This window comes from Pongo pygmaeus, chromosome 7 (genome assembly GCF_028885625.2).
Source record: "Pongo pygmaeus isolate AG05252 chromosome 7, NHGRI_mPonPyg2-v2.0_pri, whole genome shotgun sequence".
NCBI classification, from domain to species: domain Eukaryota; kingdom Metazoa; phylum Chordata; class Mammalia; order Primates; family Hominidae; genus Pongo; species Pongo pygmaeus.
In genome coordinates, this window is record NC_072380.2 from 6537208 (window position 1) to 6560356 (window position 23149).

At 40.9% G+C, this 23149-nt stretch overlaps 2 protein-coding genes across 7 annotated transcripts in view; one reads left to right on the forward strand and one right to left on the reverse strand.

Annotated features, from left to right (window-relative positions):
- MCPH1 (microcephalin 1) overlaps positions 1 to 23149 on the forward strand; it is a 240728-nt gene that overhangs the window by 116473 nt on the left and 101106 nt on the right. The window lies entirely within an intron of this gene.
- Positions 1 to 23149, reverse strand: part of ANGPT2 (angiopoietin 2) — a 61879-nt gene that overhangs the window by 20829 nt on the left and 17901 nt on the right. For both annotated transcript variants that reach the window (XM_054499961.2, XM_054499960.2), the window contains exons 2-3: positions 9199 to 9354; positions 4421 to 4542 (exon numbers count right to left, since the gene is read on the reverse strand). In XM_054499961.2, coding sequence (XP_054355936.1) covers positions 4421 to 4542; positions 9199 to 9354 — 278 coding nt within the window. The remainder of the gene's footprint in view (positions 1 to 4420; positions 4543 to 9198; positions 9355 to 23149) is intronic.

A 23149-nucleotide genomic window follows, 5' to 3' on the forward strand; every position in this document is an offset into this window, starting at 1 on the left:
AAAGGCTTTTTTTTTGTTTTTTTGAGATGGAGTCTCGCTCTGTCACCCAGACTGGAGTGCAAGGGTGCCATCTCGGCTCACTGCAACCTCCCCCTCCCAGGTTCAAGCGATTCTCCTGCCTCAGTCTCCCGAGTAGCTGGGACTACAGGCGTGTGTCACCATGCCAGGCTAACTTTTTGTATTTTTAGTAGAGATGGGCTTTCACCGTGTTAGCCAGGATGGTTTCGATCTCCCGACCTCATGAGCCACCACGCCTGGCCGAAAAGCTTTTTAAAAATTATTTAGAGAGCTGGTAAAATTATGCCATGTAAGTCCTAAGATATTTTATTAATGGTTATATAGTTTGTCTTTCTAATTTCAACTTATAAACATACGTTACTATAAATATGTTCAATGAAGAGCATACCACTTTTAAACTAAAAATAGTTCCTGTCCATTAAGCCAGAGAAAACAAATCTAAGAGAGTAGAGACTATGTATTTGAGAATGTTAACTGTTTCACAGGAACAAACTCAAAGACATGCACAGTCAAGGTACTTGGCAGGGTTTTTTTTTTGTTTTTTGTTTTTTGTTTTTTTTTGAGATGGAGTCTCGGAGTCTTGCACTGTTGCCTGGGCTGTTGTGCAGTGGCGCGATCTCGGCTCACTGCAACCTCCGCCTCCCGGGTTCAAGCAGTTCTCCTGCCTCAACCTCCTGTGTAGTGAGGATTACAGGCACGCCACCACGCCCAGCTAATTTTTTGTATTTTTAGTAGAGACGTGGTTTCATTATGTTGTCCAGGCTGGTCTCAAACTCCTGACTTCCTGATCCGTCTGCCTCGGCCTTCCAAAGTGCTGAGATTACAGGCATGAGCCACTGTGCCTGGCTGGCATTTTTTTTTTTTTTTTTTAATAAGATACAAGAGGAAAATTGGATAGCCTGACACTACGTTATTCAGCACCTAAAGAGGCTTTCTGTGATAACTGCAGGAAAAGCAGCAACTAAAGATGTTTCAATATCTTCATTTTGCTTGTACAAAGCCAGTAAATAAAGCTTTCAAAATATAGACACTTTTAAAAATAGAAAAACAGTGACCAGATGTCAGATTCCTCTCTCTGACATTTTCCTTCCAATATAAAGTTTAGTACACGTGAATTTGCACATTGCCAAGTTTTGTTTTAAAGGAAGGGGACCTCATATTCCCTTTTTTGAGTCCTGTATAAGTCAGCTGTCTTATTTAATAATGGAATATATCAGTGATGGCATCTTTATGTTTCAGAATTATTTTCTGTCTACTAACAAGTTACCACAGCTTCTGTTAATGTCACATTAGAAGCTGGTGAAATATTCTATACATTTCACTAGCTTTTCTGAGAGGGCATATGAAGAGCAGAGAAAAATTATTTTCCCACCTGCTTGATAAAGAAACCTTGAACCGGCCATTTAACACTGCTGTGAATTATCTAAAGCCTCCTGAATCACTTTGCACTTACTTTCCTAGGAACCAAAAGCATGTGAAATTGACATGCATGTTTCACTGAGTGATAGTTGGGTTCAGATCACGTCTTACCTAACGTTTATCTTTAACAGAGATGTATTGAACCCCTACCATGTACAAGGTGTTTTTTAGGGTTTTGGAGAAAAATCAAGAAATGAAAGCATCATGAACCCTAGTCTTAAGACTGCAGAAATTTAGATGTTTTGATGGTCTTCACATCATCAAGCTAAAAAGACAAGGCTGTGAATGTCTCCCTTGAGGAAAAACTACCCTTGTGGCCATGTAAGGTCTGTAAATAGAAGGTATCACAGGAATGCATATGAAGGTCATGGTTTCACTGAAGAGAAAATGGAGACCCTGAGAAGTCACCTTTGGTGTCACGAGCACCTTCAGGCGAAAGGAAGGAGCCTTGGGCTGGGAATCCCACCTCTGCACATGGCTTCCTGTGTCACATGGGCAGTCATCTTGCTGTGGACCTCATGTGCATGTCTGTCTGGGTGAATATCTATCTAAATAAAGCTCTATGTAAAATGAAGGCATTCGATTTGATGAACTCTCGGGCCACTTTTAGTTCGAATGATCTGTAAATCCACCTTTTTTTGACAGTAACATTTTCTGAATCTTTAACCCTGCAAACAATATTAACCAGCCAAGGAACTGGCTACCCATTACATGTGTCGCCCATAAGCAATAACAATCAGTATTAATAATAATTATTAGATATGCAATTGTAGCTCTTAAATGTATTCCAGCCCCCTGATCATTGTAAATTAGTATGTAATTTTGGAGAGATGGGGTCTCTCTTTGTTGCCCAGGTTGGTATCAAACTCCTGGGCTCAAGCGATCCACCTGCCTCAGCCACCCAAATAGGAGGGATTACAGGTGTGTGCCACCACATCTGGCTAATTTTTTAATTTTTTGTAGAAATGAGTTCTCATTATGTTGCCCTGCCTAGACTCAAACTCCTCAAGAAATCCTATCACTCTGGCCTCCCAAAGTGCTGGGATTATAGGCATGAGCCACTGTGCCTGGCTTGAATCTATTCTATAAAGAATGCAATTGCGCTTTTGGGGAATTATAAAAGATTATTTAAAATGTGGTTTGTCCAGTGTGAAATACCATTTGCATATTTTTGTAATGATATTCTTGCAAATAAAATCATAGGCCAGTCAGAATTTAAGGTAGAAAACACAGCATGCAGAACTCATACACCTGTAAAATCATCAACACTATTTTCTTTTTTTATTATTTATAGCTGTTGATGAAAAAAACCTTTTTATTTCCTTTCATATCTGTGACAAAAAATATGATTTCTATAGCTGATGAGAAAAAGCTTATTCTTCTATAGGCATAGTTGAAAGCCAATATGATTGGACAAATATTTGCAAAGATGATATTTGGGGGACATAATTGACCCAAATTGGTAGTTTTAGCATTGTAGCATGCTAAATTTGAAACCCAAGTGGGGAAACAGTATTCAGTATTAGGGTGTGTTCTACAAACCGGACATATCCTAGGTTTGTCACGGACATCATTGTATAACAGGCAAGAGAAAAGTAATTTCCAGCTCCCATGTGTTCCGGGAATCACTGCAGCATTTTGAAGAGAACATTACTAAGTAAGACTATTTTAAGAAAATGACGCCAGGTACGGTGGCTCATGCCTGTAATCCCAGCACTTTAGGATGCTGCAGTGGACAGACAGCTTAAATTCAGGAGTTTGAGACCAGCCTGGGCAATATGGCAAAACCTCGTCTCTACTAAAAAAATAAAATAAAAATAAAAAAATCAGCTGGGTGTGTGACACATGCCTGTAGTCCCAGCTACTCAGAGGCTGACATAGGAGAATCACCTGAGCCCAGGAGGTTGAGGATGCAGTAAGCTGAGATGGCACCACTGCACTCCAGCCAGGGCAACCAGAGTGAGACCCTGTCTCAAAAAAAAAAACACAGAAAAGAAAATGAAATTAGCAGGATTGTTATATCTCAATGATTGGTCTCAAATGTTCATTTACTATTTATAGAGGAAAAATCTGAAACATGAAAGAAAAATATTTGAATTTTAAAAATCTATTTGCTTTTCAAAACCCTAAATCAATAATGACTTGGTATCCAAAGGACAGAAAGAATTATTTCAGCTTAGTTCTTGATTAACAGTAAAGAACAATTATTGAACAAGAAGTTTATCATTTTTGATTAGAAAACAGAATTATTTAAATTGTCAAATAGGATATATTGTTATAGCCATGTTCCATGTTGTATATACATGTCTTGATTAAAAACAAGGAAATGGGCACATCAGGTATGTGCATAAAATTATCCTCTTTTGTCTCAAGTGGAACAGACCTATGAAAACAGTCCCCACCTATCACCTACAATTTTTTTTTCTATTGTTGATCTTGAGATTTTTCTGTATTTTATTTAAATATTAATATAATCATGTTTAATATTTTTGGTTTTACTTTATCGTGTGTTTGAAGAGGAAGCATTGGATCATAACAAGTGCATTGGCTTACAGTATAAGTGTAGCTTTCATACTATAGACTATCTGCATTGAACGAAGCTAAGTCCCCAAGGGCAAAGGATCTTGGTCAAGTTAATACTGAAATAAAATGCCTGGGCCAGTGGTTCTTTGACTCCACAACACTAGCTGTATTTTTAAAATAGATTAGCATGTGTAATACTGAGGCGGGGTTTGGAGGATTACTGTAGGAGGATCTTTAAGGGACCGGGGAATGAAAGGTAAAATCCAGGACTGTGTTAGGAGATCTGTGCCTGTGCAGGAATTTTCTCCAAGCCCTCTCCCTTCTCCTCCCTCATGAGGTTTCTGACCCTTACACTAGACATAAAGAAACTCACCATTCTGATAATTCATCATTTGAGACCAACTTTCTTATCTGGAAAGTGTGCAATCCTGAATTATAAATGTTTTAGTACTGTTATTACCTGTTCTTGTCTTGCAATTTGTTTATTTCACTGGTCTGGTCCAAAATCTGTTTTTCCAATTTGTTTGTCGAGAGGGAGTGTTCCAAGAGCTGAAGTTCAAGTCTCGTGGTCTGATTTAATACCTAAATGTAACAAAATGAAGTTCCTATTAATTATTTTTTAATTAGTTTAACTTTCTAACTTCCTTTTCATTAAAGTACCCAAGCTACAGGAAAACATAACAAAAACATTATTTATTAACCCAAGTATCTTATTTTGGCATATTTTTCATTTTCAGAAAAGGCTCAGTTTCTTAGATCACATCTGAGTGTGTTAAACCTTTTTGCTCTTTTCCCCATGTCTCTATTTTTTTTTTTTTTTTTTTTTTTAAGATGGAGTCTTGCTCCATTGCTCAGGGTGGAGTGCAGTGGCATGATCTCGGCTCACTGCAACCTCCGCCTCCTGGGTTCAAGTGATTCTCCTGCCTCAGTCTCCCCAGTAGCTGGGATTACAGGTGCGTACCACCATACCCAGCTAATTTTTTATATTTTTGGTACAGATGGGGTTTCACCACGTTGGCCAGGCTGGTCTGGAACTCCTGACCTCAAGTGATTCACCCGCCTCGGCCTCCCAAAGTGCTGGGATTACAGGCATTAGCCACTGCACCCGGCCGTTACGTCTCTATTTTGGAAAGTGGGTAGTAGTTCTGGACAACGGGGTTTGTGTCAAATAATAAATGTTATTTTTCTAGTCTGCCATATTTTATTTCATACAATGAGACAAGTAGGAGTATAAAATGGTCATATTTCATAGGTCAAAAGTATTTTCCCTTTGCTGAAAACAAAATGCTATTCTCATATTTATTTGTCACTAGACAGATGGGAAGTCACATGCCTCCATTATATAAAAATATAGATAATTTTTAGCCTGGCATTTCCTCATTTGTCACCGCTTGTTTCGACTTTTATTTCTTCTTGCCATTTCTCCTTCCTGTTTTAAAACTTGTTTGAACCAATCGAAGCCATATAGCGCGAGCATGAAGCGGAGCCTCAGCCTTGCTGTGCGGGCCTTTGTGACCTACTGTGTGGCATGAGCAGTGCCGCTCTCCTGTGGATTCTCTAGCGCCTGGCGGTCGTTCAGCAGGAAGAATCGATTACTCACTTCCTCCACGTCATGCTTATTCAGGATGTGATATCACATGCAAATGTCAGTCAGCATTGTTGCCAAGGAACCGGGGACCTTGAAAGAATCATTGTTTGCTGGTGTCTTTATGGCATTTGCAGGAGCCTTGGCTGGTCCACAGCATGGGTTTCAGGGATGGTCTTATCCTTAGAGCTGGTTTAGTTCTTATCACAAAAAGTCTTATGTGAGAATAAAGTCCTTGGCCAACATAAGGTTTTGCTTGGGTTTTAATATTAACACCTGGAATATAGATTTGGCCTACGTCGTCTTTGAGTCCAAACATTCTATGTTGGTTATTTCTAAAAGGAAGTGGGAAATTGTGTCTGCTGCTTAATTCATAAGGGTTATAAAATGAGTAACATTTGGTGGGGAGGCAGGGAAGGATGGCATATAAGTCGTGATTGGCACAATAGTAATTGTAACCGTTTTTCACATCACTTTTCTGGGGAGCATCAAACCACCGGACCAGCCTGAAGGCCTCCATCTGCAGGGGACTGTAAATTACCCAGGCCAGGTAATGATCTGTCATTCCCTTTAAGATATGAGACCTCCAGCCACCCATTGTTGCTCAATTTGATCGTCTCTCATTCTGACAGGCCTGGAGAATCTTGCTTCTAATCAGAAATTTTCATATTTGAATTTAAGTCTATTTCACAAAATCAGTAACTGCTCAGCAAATGCCTTCAAACAGAGTGGGTACATAATTCAGTCTCTTTGTGGACTTCCTTAAGCTCAGCCATTTTTCTTTTTTTTTTTTTTTTGAGACAGGGTCTCACTCTGTTGCCCAGGCTGTAGTGCGGTGGCACCATATCCATTCACTACAGACTCTGCCTCCCAGGCTTAAGCACTTCTTGTAACCTCACTAAGCCTCCCAAGTAACTGGGTCTACAAGTGCACACAAGCACGCCTGGCTAATTTTTTTTTTCTTTTTTTTTTTTTTTTTTTTGGTAGAGATGGGGTTTCAGCATGTTGCTCAAGCTGGTCTCGAACTCCTGAGCTCAAGCGATCCACACACCTTGGCCTCTCAAAGTGCTAGGATTATAGATCTGAGCAAGCTGGCTCAGCCATTTTCATGTGTTCAGTTGGGCTTTACATGGAAAAACTGTTTACTTTCCATCTGTTTTCTTATTTTCCTGTTATCCTGGATAACATGATATCTAGTTTCACAATAGGCATTTTTTTTTAAACCATATGACCCAACACAAGTACATTAAATGCTATGAAGTCTCTGACCTCTATAGGATGTAGCAAGGTTTGCATTGCTGCTCTGTCCTAACACTTTTTCATTACTATTATTATTTTTTATTTTTTTAAATTTTTGCCAAGCTCCCATGCTTGGATCTAACTATTATTTTAAAATATAAGAAATGTTATATTTTTAAAATGCTTATGGGACATTTTTTGGATGAGCTACTAAATTACCCATCAGTCTTACTATCAAAAGGTGGGGCATGTGACTTAATCATTACTAATTGATTTTAATAGGTTGGTGCAATTTTGCCATTGAAAGTAATGGTGGCCAGGCACGGTGGCTCATGCCTGTAATCCCAGCACTTTGGGAGGCTAAGGCAGGTGGATCACCTGAGGTCAGGAGTTCGAGACCAGCCTGGCCAACATGGTGAAACCCTGTCTCTACTAAAAATACAGAAAATTAGCCAGGTGTGGTAGCTGCACCTGTAATCCCAGCTACACGGGAGGCTGAGGCAGGAGAATAGCTTGAATCTGGGAGGTGGAGGTTGCAGTGAGTTGAGATCGCACCATTGCACTCCAACCTGGGCAACACAGTGAGACTCTGTCTCAAAAAAAAAAAAAAAAGTAATGGCAAAAACTGCAGTTACTTTTGGTCCAACCTAATAATAATTGACTGTAGATGTATATTGATATATTGACTTTTAAATCTTTAGTTTTTATTACTTCCTAGGATTTAAATTTTTAGTACCTTATGATCCATTATGTGAAATATGTATGTATGTTTTTCCTGAACTGTTCTGATATTGTGGAAAGACCTGGTAATCAAGTAATTTGTTATTCTATTCTCTTAACTGAAAGTCTTTTGTTTGTCTATCATTTCACTACTGTTTTAACTCATCCAGTCATTTTTAGGAAGACAATGAAAGAACAGCTGTGCCCTTCTAGAATGAGTCTTACGAGAGTGGCAGGGCTTATGGCATGTCCCCTCTCACGTCCTCTCCTGGCTGACGTCTAGCATTTCTTGATCCTTTTAGCTGAAGTAGCATTTAGGAATAATATGAAGTGGGGATTGTTTCACTTAAATCTGCTCTTTTTTTTAAAAGCATTCCTTATAGCCCAGAGTAAGAAGGCACTGACTTCAAAAGCATGTAAGGAAGCCAGGATGAGGAGTCAGAAAGCGGGCTTGGCCGCTGAGACTAACGACCACGGCCTTGAGCCTGGAGCGTCTGCATTTGTACTGCTAATAGCAGCTTTTCCCTTTCCCACCCAGGCCGTTCGCTGGGTCTCATGTTCTGCATCGTTTAGCGTTACTCTGGGTGAATTTTCTTCTTTTGAAAATTTCCTATTTTGCTGTTATTTTACTAGTTTATTTCTTTATTTTTTTATTTTTTATTTTTTTGAGTTGAAGTCTCACTCTGTTGCCCAGGCTGGAGTGCAGTGGCACGCGATCTCAACTCACTGCAGCCTCTGCCTCCTGGGTTGAAGCAATTCTCCTGCCTCAGCCTCCCAAGTAGCTGGGATTGCGGATGCCCGCCACCACGCCTGGCTAATTTTTTTGTATTTTTTAGTAGAGACGGGTTTTCGCCATGTTGGCCAGGCTGGTCTCGAACTCCTGACCTCAGGTGATCCACCCATCTCGGCCTCCCAAAGTGCTGGGATTACAGGTGTGAGCTACTGTGCCTGGCCACTAGTTTACTATTTCAGTCTTCTTTCTGTTATTATTAATCACTAAATCATAGAATCTCACAGTGGAAAGAGAACTTAGCAATCACTTGTCTGGCCCAACCCTTTATCTTATTTGAGGCCCAGAAAAGGTGAGTGCCTCATTCTGATGCATTTATTTGGTTAGTGGCGGACCTGGAGCCATGGCAGCGCTCAGGGCTCTTGCTCGGGCGTGCACCATCTTTTATGTGGCCGGACGCTTCTCACTGTCCCACTTGTCTCCTTCTCCATAAACTCCTTCCGCAGGCTGTGTTAGCGGTTGAGATTCAGGTTTTATCTTAACTCAAGAGTTAGATTTAAGGCCAGAGTTTCTAGCTCTCTGCCTCAGTGCTTTTCATTTCTCGAATGTTCAAAGACTTTAGGACTTAGAAATGGAAAATGATCCCCAGAGTCCAGAAAGCACCAGGAAGACAGAGGGAGTATTCATCTTGTAGTGGGCAGGGATGCGTGGCATGGAAATGACTCAGATGTCTTCAGTAGATAGAACACATGAAATTTAACCTCAGTTTTAAAAACAAAAACAGATTTACTGATTTTAAATTCATAAGCAGCCATACATCCTTAATTGCTTATCAGTTCTTTCCTTTTCTCCTGTGGTGGTGCTTTCTTTAGTTTCTCATGCCTTCATTGAGGAAGCTCCTGATGTGACTGAATGCTAGTCTCTAGCTGTGGGGACACCGTGTGCTTTATGTGGCATTACTTACTTGGGCTTCCACATCAGTTAACTTCCGCGTTTGCTCCGCTGTTTGGTTCAACAGGTTTGTCCCTATTTCTATCATCACAGCCGTCTGGTTCTGTACTGCATTCTGCTGTATCTCTACCATTTCTTTTTTCATGTTGTCCTGGATATAATTCTCAAGCTAGAAAAGAACAGTGTTAGAAGGCAGTCATTAGTCAAATAACCGGAAACCTGATTCCTAAATGTTTGTCATCTCCTCCCTATCTTTAAAAAAAAAAAAAAAAAAATCTATTAAAAGACTTGTACCTTGCCTTCCTTTTGGAATCTTACTTTTTTTTTTATCATTAGCAGGAAAATACGGTGTGATTTTATTTTTATGCAAAATCTGGCAACTTAGTCACATCATGTAAAGCAGGGAGACAAGCTACTGGTTGCTTCTGTGTTCCTCTAGAAGTCCACGTCGTGGCGGGCCACAGAGGGTGGCGAGGGCAGCCTCAGGGACTGCTGGGTGCTGCCACCGTGGGGTTGTGTCTGTCCTACCCAGCTGCAACTCTGACCATGCAGTGCAGGAAATGATAATTTGATACAAAGAAGCATCACTATTTCTCTCACATTCTAGACTTTTGGTTTCTCCACATAGACTTGAGAAGACACTCTAAGACAGCGTATAAGGAGAGGAGCACCCTTTTGATTTTCCTCTTAACCTACAGAATCACCTGTCAGTTGCACATTCTGTGGGGTCTTCCCCACCTTCCTCCATATTGAGTTCATTCGACCTATTAAATTTTTCCTAACATGTATGCATTTTTCACAATTTTGTCATTTCATGTATCAAGCAAACTTTTAATCCCACCTTGGTCCATTTATCACCTAACGTGCCATGGGCTGGTTCTTCTCTCTCTCAGTTACTAAAGATGATGATCATGCCTCATGCCGACTAATTTTAGCATTAACTGAAGCACAAGAGAAGGAAGAAGCTCATTTCACTGCCATTGGTATAGCTATCCCTGTCTATGGCAGTAAAACTATATGATTATGTGTAACTGCAAGACAGCTCGGTACGTGGGAAGAGCCTTTGGGCTTGGAGCCAGGGAAGCCTGCCCTCTGCTTTATAGCCTTGGTTCTAGGAAAGTTGCTTAACCTTTTGGGACCCTAGTTTCCTCATATGTAAAACAGGGTTTCTGGTTGGTCAGAGGAGTGTCTTAAAGAGGAGTTAAGCTATGTTTTTAAAGTCATTGTGTATGCGTAACTCCAGATACTTAGCATTTAATTTCTTTTCTTCTTCTTCTTCTTTTTTTTAATAATCTAATGATGGGAACCATTATTCCATTCACTGGTCCAAAGTATAAGCTCGTGAGTGCAGAAACCATGTTTTCTTCCTTTTCACACAGTGTAACAAACATTTTTTATTACATTGAATAATTGAAAGATGATTATAAAACTGATTCTGGTGCCTTCCTTTAAAAACTTGAAATTCTTTATAGAGAAACCATTCGTGGAGTCAGTCACCAGACATGATTTCCCCCAAAATGTTAACCACTAAATAATTCTGTGCTTTCTGTCTTTAAGAGTAGGAAAATAGGGTGGGAAGGGTAGAGTTTCTCTCTTAGAGCTTCTTTGTTGATGCATTTCATAGATTGTGTCTTGTGACTGGTATCAGATGGTTTTAGGATTAGGCTGGAACTATAAGTTTACTGTTTCCGATGCCCCCTCGCCATCGACTCTGCCGCACTTCTCTGAGCTCCCAGCTCCCTGCATGCCCCTCAGCCTGGTCACTAAGGCTGCCTCCCTGGCAGTCGTTCTCCCGTGGATATTGGATGGGTCAGATGAGCAGGATGCATGAGAGGCACAGTCAGCCCTCCATCTGCGGCCTCCACATCTACGAGTTCAACCATACCATCAATATATTTAAAAAAAAAAAATAACAATACAACAATAAAAAACAAAAATTGCAAAGCAATACAGTATAGCAACTATTTCCATGGCATTGACATTGTGTTAGGTATTCTAAGTAACCTTGAGATGATTTAGAGTATACGAGAGGATGTGCATAGGTTATATGCAGATCTACCCTGTTTTACGGAAGAGGCTTGAGCATCGTGGAGTTTGGTATTCTCGGGGATCTTGGAATCAATCCCCTACAGATATCAAGGGACAGTTGTACTAGAGCTCCAAGCATGTGTAAAATCATTTTGTTGAAATGTTACTCAAGCCATCCACCCGCCTCAGCCTCCCAAAGTGCTGGGACTACGAGTGTGAGCCACCACGTCTGGCTGAAGCCTTTACTTTTCCATATGAATCAAAACAAAGTAGACCACTATTAAAAAAAATTAAAAAATTAAAAAATAAAAAATCAGTCACTGATACCCGGCAGGCCAGCAACCATCTCTATTATAGGCTTCATAAAATGTGAAGACTCTGAAATCTTATTAACCCTTTCTCAGAGCTAGCTCAGGCTTTTTAGTGTGTGTGATCTTTCTTAATTCATTCTTTCTCCTTCCTCCCCTGCCTTGATAAAACTGTAACTTTTGTGATTGAAATAAACTATTTAAAAGAAGCCATAAATAGCAGTTCGTAATTGTCCCCTCTGCTCATCCCCATGGGAGTAATGGAATTTTTGAGGTTGCAGTTAAAGCTGTGTGTCACCCAGAGGCACTGTCTTAGTTACTCCTCACACCACCCCAGCCAAGATAATATTTAACAAGTTTCATTCTGGGAGGCTTGGAACTATAGAGATAGACTCCAGCTGGAGTTTAGTTTAAGCCCATACTCAGAAATAATAATTTACAAAGTGGTATAAATAAAAAGTCTTAACCTCCTTCTTGATTTGAGTACTTAAGAGCTAAATAAAAATTATTGTATTTTGTCACTCTAAATCATACAACCAGAGAGGGAAAATGAATCCTCTAATACTGCCTTCCCCCATTTCTAGAGCTACTGAGTCAGATGTGTTTGCAACTCTCCAGAGATATGAGAGGATTGTTTATAATTGAAAACTTAAAGTCAAATTCCAATTTGAAATTAAACTTAGGAACTTTGAAAGACATATACAGGCCCAATTTTAAAAAATAAAATTTCTTAACCTGCCATATTGTTTTCTAAACATGAAAACAATAGAATGCAAGATCCTTTTTAAATTGCTACTTTTTAGCTATTCAGGATGACTAAGTGTAGGTTCACAGTGGGTGAGATAATGTGTGCCTATTTATGTTAATCTTACATAAAAGCAAATTACAGATACACATGATGTGTGTATATACAGATAGGTATATAGCATATATGTATATAGTGTCTATAAATATATACAGCTCTTGAAGCGTGTATCATTTAAATAAAAGAAAATTCTGTATGATACTGACTGCACTGCTAATTAATTGAAGTCTTTGGGAGAAGAATGGAACAGAAACAAAAATATCCAGTAGTAGATATTTTGTGTTGATTTAAAAAGATATTTGAGCCAATCGTGATGGCTCATGCCTGTAATCCCAGCACTTTGGGAGGCCGAGGCAGGAGGATTGCTTGCTCTCAGGAGTTTGAGACCAGGCTGAGTAACATGGTGAAACCCATCTCTACAAAAAATACAAAAAAAGAAATTAGGTTGGCGTGGTGGTATGTGCCTGTAGTCTCAGATAGTGGGGAGGCTGAGGTGGGAGGACTGCTTGAGCCCAGGAGATCAAGGCTGCAGTGAGCCATGATCGTGCCGCTGCACTGCAGCTTGGGCGACAGAGTGAGACCTTGTCTCAAAAAATAAAAAATAAAATTAAAAATAAAAATACTTATGTTCTTACTCTTGATGTCATTAAATTAAGGTTTTAAGAGAAATATATGATGTGACAGTCAGGTACTCTTTAAAAACAAGGAAGAATACTGTATATTTAGCCCCAGAAACACTAGCGACAGGAACAGCCACAGTAACGGTAGGTAGTGTTTCTTGGTTGCCGGCACTGTCTGTGCTGTACGGGAATCGCTGTCTCGGGATTCCAGGCGCCTCGCAGCAGCACAGGTGGATGCAGTGCTGAGCCCTGGAATGACCCTCAGCAAAATGTTAGTTCAACCCAGAGGCCGCTTCATACTTTTCCAGCCTTTTAAGAGCCAAAAGTGATATATCTCAAAATTGGCTTGAGTATGCCTTCCAATTCCAGGCTTCACAATGCCTTAAGAAAACAGACAGACCACCCACCCCTCAGTGGAGGGCCATTTTTACCACCAGAAAAGCCCAGAATTAGATATAATGCCAATTATAGAATTAGATAGAATGCCAATTCTATCTTCTGGGAGCATCCTGAGAAAAGAATCTGTGTTTTCTTCCAAAGATTAGTAGTAATTTTTAGAGATACAGAAAGACTATGGATGTCCATCATATAGTATAAAAGTGAACATTTCCAAATAAAGATCTCCAATTTAATGTAGCCTTTCCATAAATCCCCACATATCAAGGATAATGAGAACAAACCTAGAAACAAAGCCATCTGGCTCATCCACGTGGATAGGCGGACCTTGAAATTTCCCTGTCTCTTGACCTTGATGAATTAGTTATTTTCTAGTTTATTGTCCTAGAATGTCTTTCTGTTTAGTATCTGTCTTATTTTTACTGGCTGTGACTGAAACCCAGAAATATAGAAACCTGCCCAGAAATATGAAATTCCATTCTAAGTGTAAGGAAGTCTTAGTACAAGAAAAAAAAAAAAAACCAACCCAGTAAATAAGCCATCCTCCACTGGCAGCACCAAACTCCACTTGCCTTTGGAGAATGTTTCCCATCCCTGTCATCTGCACCGAACTGCTCTCATCAAAACAGTTCCAAGATACTTGAACCTCCCGTGGGAGGGGACCCAGCTCTTTCCAATTTCACATGCATAGCATGTGAAACATATTCATGTTTTGCAGGAATGTTTGCCATTGCCTTCATATCTGAAGAGGATTATGCCATGAGCGTGATCTGTGGGCACACGTGTCTGAATAGGTCCCGCTGTATATGTGTGCAAGGACAGTGTGTGTTCATTTTGTCCTCTTCTTGATGGTTGACACACTCGGCAAAGTGTGGGACCTTGTGCTTTTCTTCCTTTCTCAGAACTCAAGTGAGTTATGCAAGTTTAACACTGAGGGCCACAGCAGTCCTTCTAGCTGCATGGTTTGCTGCTCAGTGTTATTTGATTTGCTAAAAGAGTTGCGCCCCAGACATATTCTTTAAAACTTGGCAACACATTGAAGCTCAAGCAACCAGAATGAAATATTTTAACGCAACATATATATATATACATATATATATATATATATGTTTACACTAATATATATATATTTTAGTGCAAAATATGTTCTGAAGTTTTTTATTACTCCCACAACATTTTGAATGATCAAATTTGACAGGAAAAATAGGTCCATTTGTGAGGCAACTGTGGCAGATTGATTACACATTTAAAAGTTTATCTGGCTATCTTCCTTCTCACCAAGATTGTCATCATTATTTTTTATACCAAAAGAAAAGAAATCTTGAAATTGGCTCAGTAAAGGAAAACATAGATAATATATGAAAACTATCCCCAACTTGGAGATTCTGATGTTGATTTCTCACCAACTGTAGATGCTGGTTGAGAGATCGTTTCTATTTAAATAAAATTCAAGGTCCTTAGACCTTTTTATTAATTAGTTTTTGTCCATCTGAGTGACCTAAGGTGGCCAAAAACTAATTAATTACAGGGTCTAAGGACCTTGAATTTTCTAGTAAATTAACAAATAATTTGAGATTTCCTTGGAAGCATTTTACTGTTGCCCATTTCAATTTAGAAATAGGATTTTGCAACCATCTGTCACACACACATACACATTTTTCTATCCCAATGATCCATCTATCTTCCCACCCAGCCCTTCCATTTTTCTAGTAAACCCTTGTATTTTTCTAGTAAATTCACAAATAATTTGAGATTTCCTTGGAAACATTTTACTGTTGCCCACTTCTATTTAGAAGTAAGATATTGCAGCCACCTGTCTTACACACACACATACACGTTTTCTATCCCCCATGATCCCGTCTTCCCACCCAGGGTCCACTGTCCCCTCTCTCTCGCTGGCCATGCATCCCCCAGCTGCTCTCCTTTCATCCCACTGTCAGAATGAGGAAGCCACATGCAAAGCTGGTGACCGCAGCTCACTTTCTTCGCTTGCAGGTTTGCCTGAGGATAAGGTCCGGATTCCTTCTTTTTAAGACACACACCGCTTCCTGACTGGCGCCCCTGATCTTGTGGGCCTCAGACCTGGGCGCGCACGGTCCTTGGCTGTCCCAGCTGCCCAGCGGCCTCATACCACTGCCGCCTTTGTATCTCCTCCTTGAGTCTTCTCTTCCTCCTCAGGTCCTACCATCCCCCATTGTATGCCCTCAGCAAAGATACTCATTTTGTGTTTCATTTTGATATCAAAACCATTTTGTATTTGTGTCGTTTCGTTTTAAATCTCCACAGACAATAGGTTAATGTTCTCGCTTGCTTGATGAAGAGTGAATAGAATCCTGAAACTCTGCAACCATTCTACATATACACCCTAGTAACAACAAGCAAAACATCCGCTCTTACAATTAGTTTGAAAACTTGAGTGTAAGATTATTAAATCCAGGGATATTCTGTTTGGGAGGCTTTTGACCTAATGTTCTTGGTTCCCTGTCATGAGGAAACTCTGAAACATCATTTGAGGTCTCCAGACAGAAAAGTGGCAAAACTGGGCTCTCCTCCCCCTCCTTTTAGAGTTGGGCTTTTGTGTGTGTGTTTTTATTCTGGAGATTTTGCTGCCTAAGCAGCTGTGTACTCAGCAGTACTTCATGGCAGAGGCTGAGTCTAAAGAGGGAAAGGCTGGGAGATGCAGGTTTTGGGCAGCACTTTGTCCTCCTAAACCCCTCGCCAGAGCCTGGGGGCAGGCACAGTACCCACAGTGAGAGGTGATGTTCACATGCCCTGTGACGTGGGAAGCAAGTTTTCTCCGTATATTGATGCCAGACTTGAATTTCTAGAACCTAGAAAAGCCCATGCCAAAGCTACTTGCCATCTGTTGACTGTTTTTATAGTCTTGGCCTTTTCTTCACGTTCATTGTAAGGCCCTAGAAATTGAGGCAAAAGCTAAAGGCCGAGGGAGGGAAGCCTGGCCTCTGGTGCCAGTTTCCTGGTGGGTCTTGTGACTTCTCTTAGGGAGCACACTTGCCTTCACCTGCCCTGACCACATGGACACCTGCCCACATAGGGTCTTTTAAGCACTTCCTGAAATGGATCTATTCTGATCTAGCCTTTTTGCTTTATTCTATTCGTAATTTTTTGTTGTCTTTTTTTGAGACGGACTCTCGCTCTGTCGCTCAGGCTGGAGTGCAGTGGCGTGATCTTGGCTCACTGCAACCTCTGCCTTCCTGGTTCAAATGATTCTCCTGCCTCAGCTTCCCAAGTAGCTGGGGTTACAGGCGCACACCACCATGCCTGGCTAATTTTTGTATTTTTTAATAGACATGGGGCTTCGCCATGTTGGCCAGGCTGGTCTGAAACTCCTGACCTCAGGCGATCTGCATACCTTGGCCTCCCAAAGTGCTGGGATTACAGGTGTGAGCCACCGTGCCCGGCCATTTAATAATTTATGAGTGACTTTCTGACACTTTATCTAGATAACCAACCCCTTTCCTACTTTTGCTAGTATAGGAGACTGAAAGTTCACTTTTGGCCACTATAAACTCCAAGATGTAGTAGGAAATAAGTTTGCGGGCCTCAGCTGGTGGCATTCTAACATTAATAGTCCATGCCTCTCCTCCTGTGGACAGATAAACCCTACAATAATTTGAGTGTACCAGTGTGTCTGTGCTCTGGCCAATCCTATCTGCTTTGCTCTTCTGTGAGTGCAGCTGCATATTCTTTGCATTAATTTTTTTCACATATATTTGAAGATGTTTTTCCACATATATTCATATCACTTTACCTGTTTGTGTGTTTCCCTCACCACTACTCCAAAATTTGAGAAAGAAATGTGCTTTTCCCTTCGAAATGTTCCAGTTATTTTCTACTGATAGAGTGGCTGTTTCTCATCACTAGCAGGCATTTTCAATATATGTAAGTTGAATGAGACTGGTGCAGTAACCTCGTGGAAATCTCTTTGGGCATTTCATATGCAAAAGGTGTCACATTTTACATGAGTGTCTTTTAGAGGTCTCATAGGGCACATATATATTTACCCAGATGTCTGCGAGCGTGCAGCCTCATGGCACGTTATGCATCCCTGACACTTGCACAGATTCCTGGAAGCCGAGGAGCAAATACAGTGCAACAGACGTTGTCAGGCCACATCTGCATATATAGATATATACACAGCAAGAATAGTTACAGCAGCTTCCAATGACAAAATGCTTCTCTGTGTGTATGTGTGTGTACCTCTCTCTCACCAGATTCTCACACTGCCTTAGCTTGGGTTTCCCCAAAAGCAGAGCCTGAGACAAAGGCAGGCATGCAGGAAGTTTATTTAGGCAGTGGTCCCAGAGCGCAGCCATGCAGGACAGGCGCGGGAGGCAGGGGCGCGGCAGGGTGGTTCGCACACGTGGACTCAGGCAGCCACTGCCGCGCTGGCTGGTAAGAAGCCCCACAGGATCTCCCAAGGAGCCCTGGGACAGTGTCTCAGAACATCCACCTGGGGCAAGAATGGGGACTGCTGGCCCCAGGGGGCAGGTGGAGCCCAGTGGGCATTCATGTCCCAAGTTTTGGAGCTGTGCTTGGGAGAGTGCCGAGGAAGCTCCCATGGATGTCCCGAGGCAGCTTGGAGCCAAGGTCCCTGGGTATGGCCTGGGGGTTTGTGGGAAGGCCTGAGGCAAGGCCTGTCTCTGAGATGTCCTGAAGAGCAGGTTGGGCCCAGAGGGTTAATTCCCAGCAGCACAAGAAGGTTAATTCTGAGCAGCACCAGAGGGTTTGACTGGCACAGCAGGGGATGCTTTGAGGCCCCTTTAATGAAGGAGAAAAGTGAGGCTCAGAGAAAGTCAGTGCCCACCCCAAGTCTCATGGGCCCCAGGCTGTGGGCAGTGGCTAAAGACAGTCTAGTGGGTAACTCGGGGCCATGTGGAAGGGGAGCTTGTATTTATAGCCCCCAGTCAACAGCGCTGGAGAGGAAAGGAGAGGAAAAGGAATGCTCTGAGAAAGACAATATTTCTAGTAGATTGGGGCAGGGCAGGCCTGGAGACAGGAAACCAAAGCCAGGGTTGTCATGCGGGAGTGAGATGAGGTTGCAGCAGCAGAGCGACTGTGGAGACGCTCGGCAGGTCTTTGGTGGCCTCTGAGTTATTCTGCAGACTTCTGCCATTGGTCTGTTTTTTGGGATATTTTGTTAAATTCTCAGCTTAGAAGATACTAGTGATGTTTTCCCTACAGAAGTAGAAGAAAATATAAAACTATTTTCATTTTAAAACTGTACTGAATGTAGGGCCGGGCATAGTGGCTCACTCCTGTAATCCCAATACTTTAGGGGGCCAAGGTAGGAGGATCACTTGAGGTCAGGAGTTCAAGACCAGCTTAGGCAACATGACGAGACTGCATCTCTACAGAAAATTTTTTAAAAAATTAGTTGGACATGGTGGCTCATGCCTGTGGTCCCAGCTACTCAGGAGGCTAAGGTGGGAGGATTGCTTGAGCCCAGGAGGTTGAGGCTGCAGTGAGCCGTGATCGTGCCACTGCACTCCAGCCTGGGTGACAGAATGAGACTCAATCTCAAAAAAAAAAGTACTGAATGATAAATGATTACAAATAGAAGCAGTTAAAATTTAGCTCTAGGAATGAGATTGATGCATTTAGGCTACAGTATTCTAGGAACTTCCTTTTTTTAATGAAACTGGAGCGTTCTTGCCTTTCTGAATTTAAGGCACACTGAAAGAAAAAATAATAATAATGTAACAAAATGTCTCAGTGTTTTTCTATGCCAAATAGAATCTTATGTATATCTGTCTAGAGACATATGTGCATACATTTGCCTACACATGTGAGGTAGGGGTGTGTGTGTGTGTGTGTGTGTGTGTGTGTGTGTGTTTCAGTTCTCTAAGAAATAGACATTCCAAAGCTTGGTGGGCAATGGTGGGAGGCTTTAGACCCTGTAATATTGTCGGACTATCACAGTAAGAAGGGTGCTAGCACCTGGGTCACAGTGCTAGCTGGTAGCAGAGTACTAACTAAAACCCTGGTCTCCCGATGCCCCATCCAGCACTCTCATCACTGTACTGATATGCCTATTCTTATCTTTAAAAAAAAAAAAAAAAAAAAGTGCTGTCTGAGGAGCATTAACATTCTTACTTTTTCATTTTTGCAATGAAGTGTACAGATACTGATGGCCTTTTACGTCTCCTCTCTGCCCTGTTTTTGCTGTCTCTTTCTGTGTTACATGGGTTTGCTAAAATACCGGGTGGAGCTCTGTGGAGGAGGTAGCATGATCATCTCTGAAGTAGGCTTTTTTTTTCCAATAAACTGAATTTACTTGGTCACAATGACTATCCTAAATGGCTAGAAAAGGGAAAAGGCTAGCGAAACTTAGATGATTTTCTAAATTTAGATAATTTTCTAGAAAACATTTTCAAGGCAAACTCGTTTTTGCTGTCCTTTATAAGGCCAGCAGGAAGCGTGTGTTGTTTCTGTTTTAAAAAGGGAGAGGAGCGGACTTGGGAATGCGGATGGGAATGCTTGAGAAATCTCACAGCAGGGCTGCGCGTGCCCTGCCAGGTCCCACTGCCTCTGGACAGAAATCCCCCCAACCCCACCCCCAGCCAAGACTTTCTGCTTCTTTATCTCCTCTTTCTGCTAGCACCCAAAAAGTTGAAAGAATTCCAATGGATAGAATTTTTGAGATAATATTGGAAGATGCTCAAAATACACAGGATTAATTTACACGAAGACTCAGCGGGAACACAAGCCATCTTCTGTACATGAAGATGCACTACTGACCCACCGTCCGCAAATGTGTTTGTACAGTTATTTTCTCAGTATGGGTGATGGCTCTCCAACGAACTGCTCCTAGTCTCCTGCCTGGACACCCTTCTGTCTGTGCTTTCCTGGGTTAGAGTAAATGGATGCAAACACACATTTCCATGCTCTGCAGCAACTTGAGACTCCTGTGAGCAAAACGCACTGATGGGCAATGTGCGTGGGTGGTGGGGAGCATCCAGCTCCCATCTGCGGAATAAACCCGCCCAAACCATAGGGAAGAGTGCTGTTGTATAAGGCCAGGGGATTTTCAGAAAAGAAATGTGTTCTTTCCTCTTTGATTTTTGTGTTCATAAAGCTGTAGGTGCAGCTTTTTTTAATTTAATGATTTCATAACCACTGAAGTTCATGCTTTCCTGAACTATTTAGGAAGATAACCTACCCCTTACATTGGATGAGATGATCTGTCCCTTCGACCTCTGGTTCAGTTCCCATTCTCCCAAGTGTTTAAAGCTGCGAGTTTTTTCATATTTTCATATTTATTTACATAATTTAAACCCCCTGTGTGCATGTACTTTAAGGAATTATACATCTTCCTGGGCTTTGCAGAAGCTGAAAGGGAGCAATCTTTTTATAACTCACATTAGAAACACAGATTGTTTAACGGGGCTATGTTTTGCACCTTAATCTTTAAAGTTGCAATATATTTTAAGCATTTTAACCTTATTTTAGATCTGATCAGCAGTAGAATGTTTTCAGATAAGCAATGGAGCAAAAGCAAAACAATATTCAATACCTAGATGATGTGGCAAGACAGAGAATAGTATAACTTTTTGTTTTCCAAATATAACTTTTATCTTCATCTCTTGATCTGAAATTTGGTAGGAAGTGTAACAAGTATGAATCAACGTATTTACCATTTGCCATTTCAAATGTTGATAGTGAAGCTGGGACCTCTGTTTATTATGGAAGACCATAGAAAACCCCATAAACACGTTCTACTTCTGTCTGTGGCCAGCAGTCCAGCAAAAATGTTCTAAAACCACATGCACTGTGTTCTGTGATGATTATAGTTTGACTATGCTGGAAAGAGAGACTGAACTGCAAATGGTGATTATGACTTTGGGCAAATCATTGAACTTGTAATTATGTCTTCCAAGACCTCCTAACCCAAAATAAGAGAGTATTTTACTACAAAATATATGTTATGTCAAACTGTTTTTTACAAAATACCAGCTCTAGGGATGTTTCCAAGTCATTTTCAGAGGGAATTTGTCGAATTTTTTTTCAGGGTGTGTCGTTCATGCATTGGAGGGGGAGAGGGTTGAGTAAGAACCGACATGCACAACTTGGCAATGAAATGAAGCACAAACACACATTTTATTTCTATAGGCTTCCTCATTCTAAAGTAATTTTTACAGAAAATGGCACTCTAAGAAGGAATTCATTAAGATAAAGACACAGATACAGCATTTAGAGTTACACTTTGCCATAAAAGAGCCTCCCATACCTCCTGACTTGAATCTATAACATCTGCTGAACTGTCCACATCAGGAAGACTCAAAATATGTTTTGAGGCCAATTATGTGATTTCAGATTGAACCTGCTAACATCAGATTCTTTGGTCAGTAGTCTCACTAGTTTTGTTCTCACAATAGAATTATTATTTTGATTTTTAAATGTTGCTCCATGGAGACTGGTATGATGTGCTCATGCTCTGCAGTTCCATTTTTATAAATAACATAATAGATCGCTGTCAAATGAATGCTATCACAGACATCGGGTTGGGTCACAGAAGCCACACCCTAGGAGTGCTTACTAGATGATCCATTTCCATGAAGCTCAAGAATGGACCAAACTTACTAAAGGTGGTAGAAGTCAGAATAAATAATGTCTCCCGGGTGGGAGGAGTTTGAGGCTGTGAACTGAGCAGTGGCATGAGGGAGCCTTCTGGAGTGCTGAAAATGTTTCCTAGATCTTGACCTTGGTGCTAGTTACATGAATGAATTCATATTTTTAAAAGTTATCAACCTGTAAATTTCAGGTTAGTATACTTTATCCATGTCCTGTGTTTTATATCTCAAAAATTCTTTTAAAAACTAAAAGACATTTAAAAATGAAATGTTTGACAAGTTTTGTTGTGACACTATGACCCTAGTTACTATGGGTGGGTTTTGTCTCTGCAGTTTTCATCTGTGAGTACCTAAATAATGCCTAATGAAATGAACTTTGGAAAAGTAGTTTTAAAGTAACTGTCTTAGAGAACTGTGGATTAAACCATTCCAGCCGTCTGATGAGGGTTAAAAGGTATATTCGTAATTTGACATTCCAAAACACGATTCTTTCCGGATCAAGCATAAAAGGCATTTGCTCTTGGAAGACCAAGAAAGAATTCATGCAGTTCCCATTAGTCTAAAAATAAATAATAAATAAATAAATGTCTGAGTCATGTATTGGATTTTGTTGGAGTTCAGCGGCTTCAAGTATAGGAAGAAACTGATTTGTGCTATTAATAATAGTTCTACCCATTGCCCATTGGAATAAATACAAGATTACTCTGAGAAAAGTGAAATCGATTGAATTTAGTTCTGCTTTGAGCTACTCCAATGCAAGTGTTTCTGACTTTTGAGCCATAGTATAAAAAACTGAATAAAATAACTTTATTCATATTGAATTGAGTTGGGGAAGTAGCGATATTTGTGACATTGGAAGCCATTGTTATTACAGATTCATCATTACAGTACAGATTTGAGAATCAAATATACCCGGTATGAGTCCCAGTTCAGTTCCTTAGGAACTACTGGCTCAATACTTTCTAACATCACATTTCTAGTTGGTAAAACAGGTATATAAATGCCTACTGTGCTATGCTAGTGTGAAAATTAAGTGGAATGAGTTAGCACAATTCCCAAACTGTGTGCCAAGGCACCCTGGGTCCTTGCAGCAAACAAATTGGAGTAAGGGAGACAGTCTGAATATTCAAGGGCAACCCAGCAGTGCTCAATGACTGTCAGCCACTGGAAGAATTCATAGCTCAAAGCAGCTCACAGTTTCAAGAGTATCAGC